Source organism: Pongo abelii, chromosome 9, assembly GCF_028885655.2.
Source record: "Pongo abelii isolate AG06213 chromosome 9, NHGRI_mPonAbe1-v2.0_pri, whole genome shotgun sequence".
Lineage (NCBI taxonomy): Eukaryota > Metazoa > Chordata > Mammalia > Primates > Hominidae > Pongo > Pongo abelii.
The window spans coordinates 137,644,768-137,657,521 of record NC_071994.2 but is presented as its reverse complement, the minus strand read 5'-3'; the positions used below and the strand labels follow the sequence as shown (position 1 = coordinate 137,657,521).

Sequence of the window (12,754 nt, the reverse complement as noted above, 5' to 3'; positions counted from 1 at the left end):
ATGAAAAGATCCAGGTTATTCACAACTGAGCACATTTTATAAATGATTTGCAAATTCAACATTTTATTGTGTGCCTACCATGTGCCAATCATCACAACAGAGGCTGGGATGACAACCACAGCATTCTAAGACCACTGCCCAAGAGGAGTGCTGAGAACTGGGGCCAGAGAGCCTCTCAGGCAGCTCTTCTGAAGAAGACTCCGTTCACTGGCTGTATAAACTGGAAGTGGGAAGACTGCTTGTGACACAAAAAGATTCGCTAGCACTGAATCACCTCCTCAGTCTGCACTCACCTCCTTCACTATACTCTTTTGTGTGACACTGCTACTTCGGTTCCTCTAGACCTTACATCCATGTCGTGTCCCTTCACGCCCAGGAGGCAGGAGCTCTGTGGTGGGGAGGAGGAGGGAGACCCTGGCTCTCTCGCCCTGGGCAGAGGACCTGGGCCGGTTCCTCTTATATTTTTTCGCATGCAGACACCAGGCGCCCTGCTTAGGAACCAGGCTCCGTGGGGGACAGGGGCAGCACCTACGTGGTGAGGGTGTTCAAGCCACAGGCCTTCATCTTCAGCAAGCGGTCCCTCCAGTACTCCCTGGGCACACGGAAATAGTGGATGGAGCCCCCGAAGATCCAGAAGGTGGAATCCTCCAGCATGAAGTTCCAGCCCTTGGCCTGCAGCCCCAGCTGTCGATGGCGAAGCCACAGCGGGGCCAGGGTGCTCCAGTCCAGCCTGGAAAGACAAAGACATTCGCTGGCCGCCGGGGCCAGGTGCAGAGAGCTCAGCTTCCTCGCCCCCTCGCAGGCCCTGGGCATGTCTCTCCAAAGAGGGCCTGCGTCCAGGTGGCTGGGAACAGCTCCCCCCTCCGCCTCAGCCAAACCTGGGCAGGGGCCTTTCTTCAGCACGGGGCCCCGCGGCAGGCGAAGGGCAAGCCGAGGCCGCGGCCAGGAGCAAGACAAGCACAGCGCTCGGCATGAGGGCTGGCGGGCTGGAAGGAGAGAGCGCAGCCGTCACGCCGCGGGAGAGGCCGCTGCTGGGGCCGGGCGGGGCGGGCGCTGCACGCGGCTTCACCGGGGCCGGCTCTGCGCGACTTCACGCGGCACCTCCGGGCCCCGGCACGGTCGCGGCCGCCCGACTCGAGGAGCAGAGCCCTGGAAAGAGGGTCTGCGTGAGCGGCGTCCATCCATCCACCCGACCCCAGGTCTTCAGGATTCGCTGAAGACCGCGCCCCCGCCAAGAGGTGACCCAGCTGGAGCGGAGTCCCCCACGGGAAGGCTTCGGTCCGCGAGAAAGCTCCTCTCGGCATCGCTCGGGGTCGGCCCCAGGGAGCCCCTCAGCTGCGTCCCGGCGACTCGGTGCTGCCGGCCGGGTCTCCTTCCCACCCTGTCTCCCGAACGCCGTGCGAGAAGCTGGGGAGACCCACATCTCAAGTCAGGAAGGTCCGGAAAGTCGGAGGCATGAGCCAAGAGCGCGGCTGAGTCTGGGGCAGGAGCCGGTGCTGGCTCTGCCTTCGTCCCCACCGGCGCTCGCTCCTGCCCTGACACTAGCAGGCGGTGGCCAGCCGGGCCCCACTGCACAAGACGCCCCTCAGCTGAGTGTCACAGAGCAAGCGAGAGGGCCCAGATGGCCAGAGACGGGGAGGGGACAGGGTGCCCACAGGACAGAAGACAGCTCGGACATCGCCAGCCTCTTGGGAATTTTGTCTTGGGCCACTCTCAGGCAAAGAAATTTGCTTTTTTACCTACTCCTTCCTACTTCTCACAGCCCCAGGGCCTTAGAACTCACACCGAAGCTCCAGGCCTACAGTTCTGCTGTGTTACAGATGAAAGAATCATCTCATCTTGGGCAACCTGGGAATCTGTTCACCACATTTTTCTTTCTCTAAAGAGAAAACTTCCATGTTCTAGTAAATGGCTTGCAAATGACATTTTAGGACACAGTTCTTCCAAAGCACTGTATGAGAGAGTGACAACAACAACGCTAGCCGGAATAGGAATGTCCTGGCCCCCAGCTTGGTAGAACTGTCGCCTTCGGTTAGTGACACCAGTCCTGTGGGCAGGAGCTTCTTCCTCTATAAAACAGGGCTAATGCCTGTCCCAGCTGCTCAGAAAGGCTGCTGTGAGGGTCCTGGAGAAATGCAACACTCTCTGCTGTGAGTCGAAGAGTCTTATCTCTATCTGAAATCAATTTACTGTAGCATGTGTTTGCATATTAGAGAGCTACGGAAACCTATTCACCACACTTTTTTCTCCAAAGAGAAAGCTTTAGAGAGAATAGCCACAAGTGGGTTTTATGTCCTTGATGTGGAATAATCCCAACTTCTCCATTCTCCCCATGGTGGTATACAGTTTATGTGCCAGACTTTGTGCCAAGCCATCTTATTACAATTTCTAAAATTTGACAATGAAAGATTCTGTACACTGAGATCCTATTAGACCAACACAGCCTGTAGGCCAGAGGTGAGCCAACTTGGGCCTCGGGTCAAATCCAGCCTGCCATCTGTCCTCATGCAGCCTGCAAGCTGAGGATAGCTTTCACATTTTTAAGTGGTTGAAAAAAAATCAAAAGCATAATATTTTGGGACACATAAAAAATTATATGAACTTCAGTGTTCATAAATAGTTGTATTGGCACACAGCCACACCGTCTACGAACGGCTGCTTTTTGCGGTTGAGTACTTGCGATAAAGACTGCAAGGCCTGCAAAGCCAAAAATATGTGCGATCCGCCCTCTCCCAGAAACTCTGCTGGCCGGCATCCTTGCAGATGAAGCCCTGGACGGCTAAGACAAGGCCTCGGCCCCTCTGGGCCACCGTCCGGGCCTTCCTTTAGTGCTGCCTGCTCTGCTCACCAGGCGCTTTGCTTTGGCTACAGGCTCACAGCTGCTCAGGCCACACCTGCTCCAAAGCACACACCCTGCCACCTGCTCAGCCCTCCCTGCCTCAGGTATTCCACCAGACTCACCTGCCCACCACAACACAGGTTCTCCCCCTGGTTCCCTCAGAGGCACATGCTGGGCTCACCCCAGGCCAGAATGAGGAAGAACTCGATGGACAGATTATTTTCTTAACAGCAGGGGCATTGTGACGATCTGGTGGTGAAAATACACACATGCACATGCACACACACAAAATGTCACTGTTTTTAAAGACAGTGACAATACAACTTAGCAATCACTCCACCAGGTACCAAACCTTATTCTCCAGCCAAAACTTCAAAAGTACAATCTCCAGTTCTTATTAAAGCACACATTACTTATCCTAACATCTATTTATGGGTGCGAGAGCCTCCACTCCCCACCCTGCTAAATGCAGAGGTGTAGGCAGGGTTGGAGAAGCCTCTCTTGACCTACATTCCAACACAGTCCCTGCTAGTAACCAACACCTTTAACCTCTCCCCTTGATTTGTTGATGACTAAGGATCAGGAAACCACCCTCTAGGCTGACTTCTCCAGGTGTGGTCTGCAGAGAGCCACACCTCTGAACTCCCTCAGGGTCACAGCCGCCTGACTCAAAGTGCAGACACCTGGAAAGAGGCATCCCAATTCAACAACTTCTATCCACCAACCAGATTTCCAGGTCTTCATCCGCAGCTTGAGACCTACTGAATCAAAACCTGCATTCTAACCAATCCCAAGGTTACAGCCTGAGAAGCCCAATCTGCGTCTTCTCCTTGGACACTACATAGACTCCCTCCCTGGATAGAGCTTGTCTTTGCTAATGTCTATAACACACCATTTTCTATATTTTTAGAATAAAACGTTCTTCTCAGTGCATATCAAGAGGAATGAAATAAACAACAAGAACAAAAAACAATCTAGCTGTTACCCAATTGCAAATTCTGGAGAATTCAACTGTTTCTTCATGGGAATTTTCTGGTAGGTTACTAGAGAAGTTGTCAATACATTATTAAAAGGGATGAATTCACCAAGAAAATGAGGATAATAAGTGTTGGGTTTCTCCAAGGAATTCACTGCAAGTAAATGAGACCATGCATGAGTTAGAGCTTCATAAACAATGAAGCATCATGTAAATGGTTATTAACACTAATAATGATCATTAATACTAATAATCATAAGATGGAGAATAACCCCATAATTTCCTGAGTAACTCAGTAATAATAAAATAAAGGAAATATCAACTGTGTGGTTAGAATTGGTTGGTTTAAAGGTCAGCAAGACTTTACTCCTAAATTAGGCTTGATACCAAGCAGCTAACCAAATCCTAAGGAAGCCCAGTGTGTTTCTGTCACTTTTCTTGGGGAGCAGTTCATCCATGATGGATCTTTATTTGATGAAACCAGGAACACCTGCCTTCTTTTGAACTGGAGCTTATGTTAACATTTTCTCCTAGAATTTCTGTTTCCTGTGTATCTTGGCTTCATTTATCCAAAGTGATTTTTCCGCCTTAGAAGAGTCTGGACAGCAGACCCTGGCCACCGGCCTGAATTCAGTGCTCAGTGCCCAGGTCTGCTCTGCTCAGAGTCAGGCTCTGCTCCTACACCTGGATGGAGAGGGTGGCCTTGGTCATGGTCCAAGGTGAGGTTCCTGGAGGAAGGCAGGCACATCAGGACTTCTGATGGGGCCTCGCACAACATAACAAGACCTCTACAGCCCATCCTCACCAATTCCCTTCTGGCAAGTGGAAAAGGGGCATGCACTATTCGTGCTGAAGGCTGTGCAAGCTGCAGACACAAAAAATTGGTTGCAATGGAAACCTGAAGCAGAGGACATAGGTACCAGGTTCTGCTGTGCCCCATGGTGAGGAAGCAGGGGGAGGTGGAGCCCTCTGGAGTAATTTTTCCTTGACTGGTGAGGTGGGTCCTAAGGATGAAGGGTACAGGGCAGGCCCCAGCAGGCAGGAGATTCCGGGTGTAGTAAAAAGTGCTCGCGGATGTGAGTGGATGGAAAAGGGCAGATGAGCAGGTGGCAAAGATCACCACCTCTTTCTGGGAATGGGACTGGCTGTCAAGTTTCAGAGGGGATCTTGCAGGGCGGCTGGGTGGGAGGTGAGCCAGATCCTGTCACCACCAGAAAGGATCTCCTTGAGTGAGGTGTGCCAGGCTTGAAATGCGTCCTGTCGTGCCAGCGGGCATCCCTGCATCACCCATGAATCCTGCAAACACTCATCAGAAACCGGGGTCATGGTAGGGCTGGGAGGCCTCACTGGGGTCACAGCCATCTCTTTCTGGTCTGCCATGCAGAGTATGACCAGACACAGATGGGCCAGGATCCATGCAACTGGGCACAGCAGAGACAGCGCCGTGAACATCGGAGTACGATGACCACCAGCAGAGACCAGGCAGCATGCACGCAGTCCAAGGCTGGCCACCGGCGTATGCAAGCTGGTATCTGAGTCAGGAACTGCAATCATTGTCCTTCGATTCCCAGAACATAAGTCCTTGCCGGCCCCAAAGGCTGGTTATTTTGATGCTATAACATAACGTGCTCACATACTTGTTCATCTGAGATGATAGCTTACAAATTCAATTTTTAGGTGCACTGTGGCCCTATTAGGGCCTCCCTAAACAGAGGTTCAACTGAATCCCAATCCAGGGCATCCTGTGAAGATCCTGACCAAGAAAACACTCACCTCCACCCTCCTCCAAGTGGCCATGCTGGAGACCACCATCTGATGGCAAGTGTGTTCAGCTGCCCACAAAGACATCAAACACATGGGAATTCCTCACTTGGATCTGTCTTCAGTGCAGACTTCTATTCATCACTCTCAAGATTCTGGTTCAGTTCTAGGCTCCCATGAGGCTCAACTTCCTTGGACATCCTGCTGTCCTAAACTGTCTGTTTGGGGATATTTTGGTCCCAGCAGCCTTCAGCCATGTTCTCTCCACCCTCAGCAAAAGAATTTGAGGGCCTGAAGAAGGAACTGAACTATTCACTCTTTGGCCCAGATGGTGCCCTTAACGCCTCTACTCCAAAATATTGCCTCTTGGACCAATCCCCAGGCTCCAAGAACTTCAGCCTCAGGGAAATGGAAGTCGGTCCCTGTTTCTGGCCCAGCTTTCTATATGTGCTCCTTAGTCTGGGCCCAAGGTGTTGGACTCCTGTTTGCTGGGAGAGGCATTAAATACGCCCAAGGGCTTGGGCCTGCCATTCCCAAGGCAAGTATATGCATTTTGCAGAGAAGTGAGGTCCCCAGCAAGAGGTCCACAGCACTCCTGCCACCCTAGCTCCTCTGCTTTTTCCTCTGAAAAGGCTCCCAGGTAAGCCAGGAACCCTGGCCTCACATCCAGGCTCTGACCCAGAAGCAATATTGGTGGTTCAGAGAGCAGTATTTCCTAAAGACTGTAGGAAGTGAGTACATGAAGAAGAGTTTACTAGACCAAAACCTTGAGATCCAATAGTAAAGTAACAAAAACTCCTCACTCTAATCAACCACATGACAACAATAACAACAACAAAAAGTGTTCTAACATTATGTTACTCTGTACTTTTGCGTACTTTGGGACCACTGACAGCATCATAAAGAGGAAAAGGACTGTGTCTTACCCAGAGAGAAGTGAAAGCTCTGTTAGATAACACAAGGACTCTACTCTTGATAACAAGGCCCTGATCTTCGAGATGCTTGTTGACTCTAAATGAAATGATCTCACAAATAGGGAAAAACATAACTGTGTTAAATTTTTTTAATCCACCACATAGGAGTGGACTTCTCTACGAAGATATACAAGAGATGCACTGGTTCTTCCAAGACTCAAGAATCGACTTGGCCCTATCGAGTTGGGCTCAGAATCTCCTTTACATTGATCCAACAGAAATAAAATGTACTACTTTAGAAATGTCTATCAAGATTTAAAATGAATCTATCCTACGGTCAGTAATTCTACTTATAGAAATACATCCAACAGATATCTGCAGCAGCTTTGTTTACAGTAGCTAAAAGATTGCAAACAATCGAAGTCCATCAATAGAAGACTGTTTAAATAAATTATGTGTCTAATGGACAAGTGGGATAATATGTGTAGCTATCTTCTTGTATATGCATAGAATATTTCTGAAAGAAGCCATTATCAGTAATAATGGCTGATATGAAGAGGGGATAGGGAAGGGTGCCTAGCCTAGGGGCCAGGAGTGGGAGTTTCTTTTCACTGTATTCCCCTTCACACTCTGAATACTTACCATGTTCATTAATAGCCTACTCACAAAATAACTTCTTAAGGGAAAAAAATACAATCTGTGCTTGAAAGGAACAAGCCCACTGACTGTTTTGCTGAGTGTCAAAGAACAGAAGCTGTGAGTATCAACAAGGAGTCTCTAACAGGCAGACATCAGTCAAGAAATATCTACCTCGTTAGCAGGAGCCTCTACAAACACCTGCTGCCTTTCTATCCCAGGAGACATCCACACCATGAGAACTCTTTTTCAATACGGTCTTTAATATCCAGAGCAATAGATTTAAGCAAAAGCTAAAACTGAGTGGAGAGGAAGCAGCAAATATCCCAACATTGACACCAAAAAACCCTGCCCCTGCTGCGTGATGGTGGCGAGGGAGGGAGGGAGGACGTGTGTAGACCCCAGAGTCCTTTTCAGGTCCAAATGTTCGCAAACCTTTCTCCGCAAGCTGCAGCATCTCCTGAATTCTTCCCAGAAGAGCGTCTGCCATGACCTCGTGGAACTCTGCATCACTTCATCAAGGACTACATGTTTTTATTTCACTTGCCACTTCCTTACCTTAAGGTGGGAAGAACCCTCTGGTCAACTTTCTGCTATTTCTGCAGCCAAGCCTCTTTGTCCCCAATCTTCTTGGTAGCCCAGTCCCTCCCTTGAATCACACCTATACCAATACTATGGCTGCTCCAAGACAACTCTGTTCTCCTTCTGCTGCTGGCTAGCATGGTCCTGTAAGAATCCCAGAGCCAACTCGCTCTTCCTAGCACAGGGTGGCTCAGACATCCCTCACCACCTGTATCCAACAGGTGATCACCTGCTGAAAGAGACACTTCCCCGATGCTGAAAACTTTACTACTACAAGATGAAAGGAACACTGTTCAAAGAGTCTGAACATTCCATGAAATATGACTCAGGCCTCAAGCAGAGAAGAGTCCTAGAATAGGCAAGGCCCATAAAATCAATTACCTCCCAGAAGCTCCAGAGGAGAGGCATGATTTGGCCACATACCCTTGGAAGACAGGACTGGCCATGATTTACATAAAAAAAAAAAAAGTGACCTGCATTGCTAAGTTAGCCACCTTGTTCAGGAGAAGGAGTTTGATACATCTCCTCCTTTTCCTTTCTATAGGAAGAATTTGGGGTCTGGAATAAAGAAAACAGCAGGGCAGGGCAGTGTGTGAGATGGACCTCAGAGAAGAAATGAACTTACCTCTTAGGAGCATGATGCTGGCTGCCCACCTGAAGGCTTTCGCCTCTCCCAACTTTCCCAGCTAAAATTTCAGGTATGAGAGATGCAGCGTTGACTGTATCTTTGCTCAGTGATTCATTTGTATTAAGGAAAAAATCATGAATGAGAACCATGCCTTTAGAAAATATCAAGCAGGCATTCTTGTGTTCATGGAGTGGGAATAGGAAGAGAATGAAAGGCAACTGGCTCAAAGGCACAGTTCACGTTGATACATGCATCGCAGACCTCAAAACAATACGCTGAGTGAAAGAAGCCAGACCAAAAAGGAGAACATGCTTTAAGATTACAATTCTATAAAACACTAGAAAATGCAAATCAATATATCGTGTTGGAAAGCAACAGATCAGTGGTTGCTTGGGGCTGGGGAGCAGGGAGGAGCAGAAGGGAGGGATGACAGAGAGGTACATGGAAACTTTGGGGGCTGGTGGCTGTTTTCACAATCTTAACTGTGGTGATAGATTCACAGCTGGATTTAGATATATGTCAAAGCGTATCAAATTGTACGTGTTAACTATGTGCAGTTTGTTGCATGACAATTAAACTCCAATAAAGGTAATTTTTAAGAAAGACCACTGTTTAAGCTTAAAAAAAATAAAAATAAAAATTCTAAGACTGAAATCCTCCCCAAAAGTCAACCTGGTCATCCTAGTTTTTTGATATGATGTAACCCACCAGCTATGACTGACCATGAACCAGCCCAAGGAAAAGTTGATGAAAAAAAAAGATAAGCTATAGCCAAACATCCCCCAGCCCATGCCAGCCACTGTCCAAATACCTGCCTTCTGCTACAGGAAAGGGGCTGCTCCTGACAGCTCGGCTCCACAAAGAGTGAACTTGGTGGCCAGTTTCCACGTGACCTATATTCCACTGGCCACCTCAACACTCCCCAGTAACAGCTGGGAGAGGCCCCACCTCCCACTCAGTTAATGACCCAGTCAGAGCTGGGGCAAGACAGGAAGAGGGAAAGACAAAGAGGATGTTCTCCTCCTGCCTCCAGAGATATTACAGCAACTCATAATCATTGGTGTCCAGCCCAAGTCAGACAGGAGGAACTGGCATAATGTACCCATGAGGGTGAAAAAATCAAAAAGACGCCAAAAAGACACGTATTCCACAGGATCTGAAGAGACGGCCCTGAACTTGGTTCAGAGCTCCTTGAGCTTCTGTCCTACCTGCTAGAAGGATGGAGAGGCAAGAAAAACATCCTTCCTAGGCATGTCAAACTCTTTTCACAGCATTTGGTCACAGCTTTTTATTCTCTATTGCCATTCCACCCGCTCCAATGGCCCAAGACTGACTCCTAGTGCGGCCACCCCACCTAGGTGGGGACATGGTTACCTCACCTCAAAGAAGCTCAGGCTTCTTCCCAGCTAGGTCAGCTCCCTGACACCTCACCTCTGTCTCACCAAACAATAGCAAACCCTCAGCCTCCTTCACATGCCTTTTCCTGGGGACTTTTTGGGTGTGCCACTCAGCCCATCTCAAGCCCACAGTGCTGCCCCAAATAGTGACCTGCCTGGGTCTCCTGCACAGACTCCTATATCCCTGATCAACAACAGGCCTGCAGCCACTAGCCTTTCTCTTGGCAGCTTGTGCGCCTTGCTACCCTGCTGTATGCAGGAGGATCTGCTGCTGCTGCTCTGAGTAATTCTTCTGGGGTTTGCATAAGCCTTGCACAGGGAGGAAAGCTGAGCATCCCACAGGAGCCAGGGCCAATCTTCAGAGAGGAATAGCTTAGAGATCTTAGGCAGGACAGAAAACATCTTGGGAACAACTGGAGAAATTAAATGCCTGAAGTTTTCTGGGCCCCAGAATGAGAAGAAAATCCATCCTTCTCCCAAACAATATTATGACGTCTCCACTATCTCAGAAACAAGAATCAAGTCTTGACAAGGTGTAAACATAGTTTGTCAATGTGTTCTTGTGGCCGCAAAAGACTTCCAGATATTTATCTCCATCAAAAACTTCCCTATCTCCCAGGGGAAGTTCAGAGAAACTAAGAAAGGGGATAAAAAACAAGCAAATGACAAAGCTGAGCGGCGTAGGGCCTGCCACCAGTTCCAACCGTTCAGTTCATTCGATACTGCCAGTCGGCTTCCCACTGGAGGTTTTGAATATGGAAAGTGCTGACCCGAAAGATAGGGTCAGGGCTGTAGAATCCTTAAAATAGGCACAGTTTAGAAAAATGCTGGGCTAGGGCACCCAGAAAACTTTTTCACAGGCTGTGGGTAAATCACAGTATCACTGAAGCCACTCATTTGCCATAAACAACATTTTGTAAAAGGGGGAGAGGAAAGAGTGAGCTGGTAACAGGTGAATGGTGGGAAAGTGGAGAGAGACGACCTATCAGTCCTAGAACTGTGCAAATAAATCATGGCCCGGGATCTTGGAGGCCCACAGACATTGTTCTTATGACCCTGCCAGGCGAGCTGGCTAGACCATAGCTGCCAGGCTGAAGCGCCGGCCTCTGCGGAATAAGGCGCCTCCCAGAGGGTTGGGAGGAAAAGGGGGGCCTGGGGGAAGAGCAGAGGGCGCTCTCCGCGAAGCAGTGGGGACGGGGCCGCGATGGGGTGCATCTGAGAGGGCTCTGACGGCTGGAGTGCTGCGGGCGTCCACGAGCGGCAGAACCCGGCATCACAGGCGCGGCGGGGTGGGCGGCTCGGGGCACAGACGCCGGCTCCCGAGGGCACGCCGGGTGTCGCCCAGAGGCCTGGATCGCGAGGCAGGAGTAGAGTGCCTGGAGCCGCAGGGGAACTCGGGGGTACTGGGGAGCTCCCAGAAAGAAGCAGCTGGGGCTGCTCCCCCCGGGAACTCGGGATTCGCGGGTCGCGGGAGGAGAGAACCCGAGGTGCGGAGGGCTGGGGAATGTGGGGTCCGGCAGGTGATGCGCTAAGCTCTCTCTCACCTGCGGAGCACCAGGAAGCCCAAGACGACCAGCAGCAGGAGTCCCAGCGTGCGGCCCGGCCTCCGCCGGAGGCTCCACGTGGTCATCGCGTGTTCTCCAAGCTCGGGGACCCGGGTTCCCACTCCAGTCCGCACTCAGCCGCGCGCGGGAGCCTCGGCGCGGGGGGCGGAGCCGCGCGTCGGTCGCCTGGGCAACCGGCCAGCCGGCGCTCATTGGCTGGGGCTCGCGGCTCCGCGCCTGCAGCCCAAGGCCTCGCGCAAGCAGGGGCGGGGCTGGCCGGGGCCGGGGCGGGCCCTCTGCCGGGGGGGCGGGGCGGGGCTGGTGGGCGGGGACGAGGGCTCGGTAGGAGAGGGGCGCTGGGGGGGCGGGGGCTGTTGGGGGCGTGGCCTCGGCCGGGGGCGGGGCGGGGACAAGGTCTCGGTAGGGGAGGGGTCTGGCCGGGGCGGGTCCCCAGTGTCGTGGAGCGGTGCAGAGTTCGCCGTCCTTCTGCTCGGGAGGCGCAGGCGGGTGCGGGAATGCTGCGTACCTGCCAAACGCCGAGGTAAAGTTGCCCCTCGCAGCGCTACATCAGGAAGAACGTACAAAAGGCGTCCGCAAAGCAGGGGCAACCAACAGAATCTTTTAAAACAATTCAGATTCTGAAGCAAACAACTTTTTCAATAATAAATCATCCCGTGAAGAGCCAGGATTTTGAAGAATTGTATCTGGACACATTTCAGTGTGGTTCATGTCTGAGGAGGGGGGTCCAAATATTTTCTGTCTTTGGTTTCTGCGAGTCTTACTCTGGCCCTGACTCCAATTTTTTATTTTAAAAAGGTCCATGTAAAACCCTCACGTTTTAGGAAAGGAAGAATATCGTTCTTATTCTGAAACAGAGTGTATGTCCCAAAGAACATGAGGTAGTATTTCGGTGCAACTTACACTGTAGCAATCACAAAACCAACTCCAACCGGGAACAAAATTCAGATTTTACTGAAAGAAACTCGAGGAAGGGCAATGTTTTCCAGAGCATCCGGGTTTGTCGAATGTCTCCCTTGCCGCATGCTTTGAATTCATTTCCTAAACGGGGGCATAGTTTTGAACTTGTAAAGCCGACAGGAACCAAATGAAATTGCAGATCCTGGAACAAAGACACAGACTTGGGTATGAAGTGTCCTTTGTCTAGCGTTAAGCACATATTTAGTCAAGGAGCAAAAGTTAAATCAAAGAGAGGCAAAAACGAACAAACAAGAGGAAAGAAACCCTGGCAGAACTGGGGAGGATAAGCTGGGCTTGGAGCAATCCGGATCTGACTTAAGCACCGCAAACATTCCCAGAGGCGCGCAGAGGGAGGCGCGCTCCCGTGGACGCGCTCCAAGCCCGCTCCTTTTCTCCGTTTGGTAAGGCTATGATTGCTTGATGGCTGTGAAGTCTATGATGAAAACATGTTGGTTTAATTGGAATACCAGCTAGCCCATAAGCGTGTGGAGAAATTGTC

The 12,754-nt window shown here is 50.6% G+C and overlaps 1 protein-coding gene across 5 annotated transcripts in view; it reads right to left on the bottom strand.

Moving 5' to 3' along the window:
- GLB1L2 (galactosidase beta 1 like 2) overlaps nucleotides 1-11,523 on the bottom strand; it is a 47,792-nt gene extending 36,269 nt beyond the window's left edge. For 3 of the 5 annotated variants that reach the window (XR_008511531.1, XM_054525463.1, XM_054525462.2), the window contains exons 1-2: nucleotides 11,278-11,448; nucleotides 533-730 (exon numbers count right to left, since the gene is read on the bottom strand). Coding sequence is in view for 3 of the 5 variants with exons in the window: in XM_054525463.1 (XP_054381438.1) it covers nucleotides 533-730; nucleotides 11,278-11,363 (284 nt within the window). In the remaining 2 variants the exon portion in view is untranslated. Of the gene's footprint in view, nucleotides 1-293; nucleotides 389-532; nucleotides 731-11,277 lie in introns of those variants that run through there. The other 2 variants (XM_024255230.3, XM_054525464.1) reach the window with 2 other exon arrangements.
- Nucleotides 11,524-12,754: the final 1,231 nt, after the last annotated feature.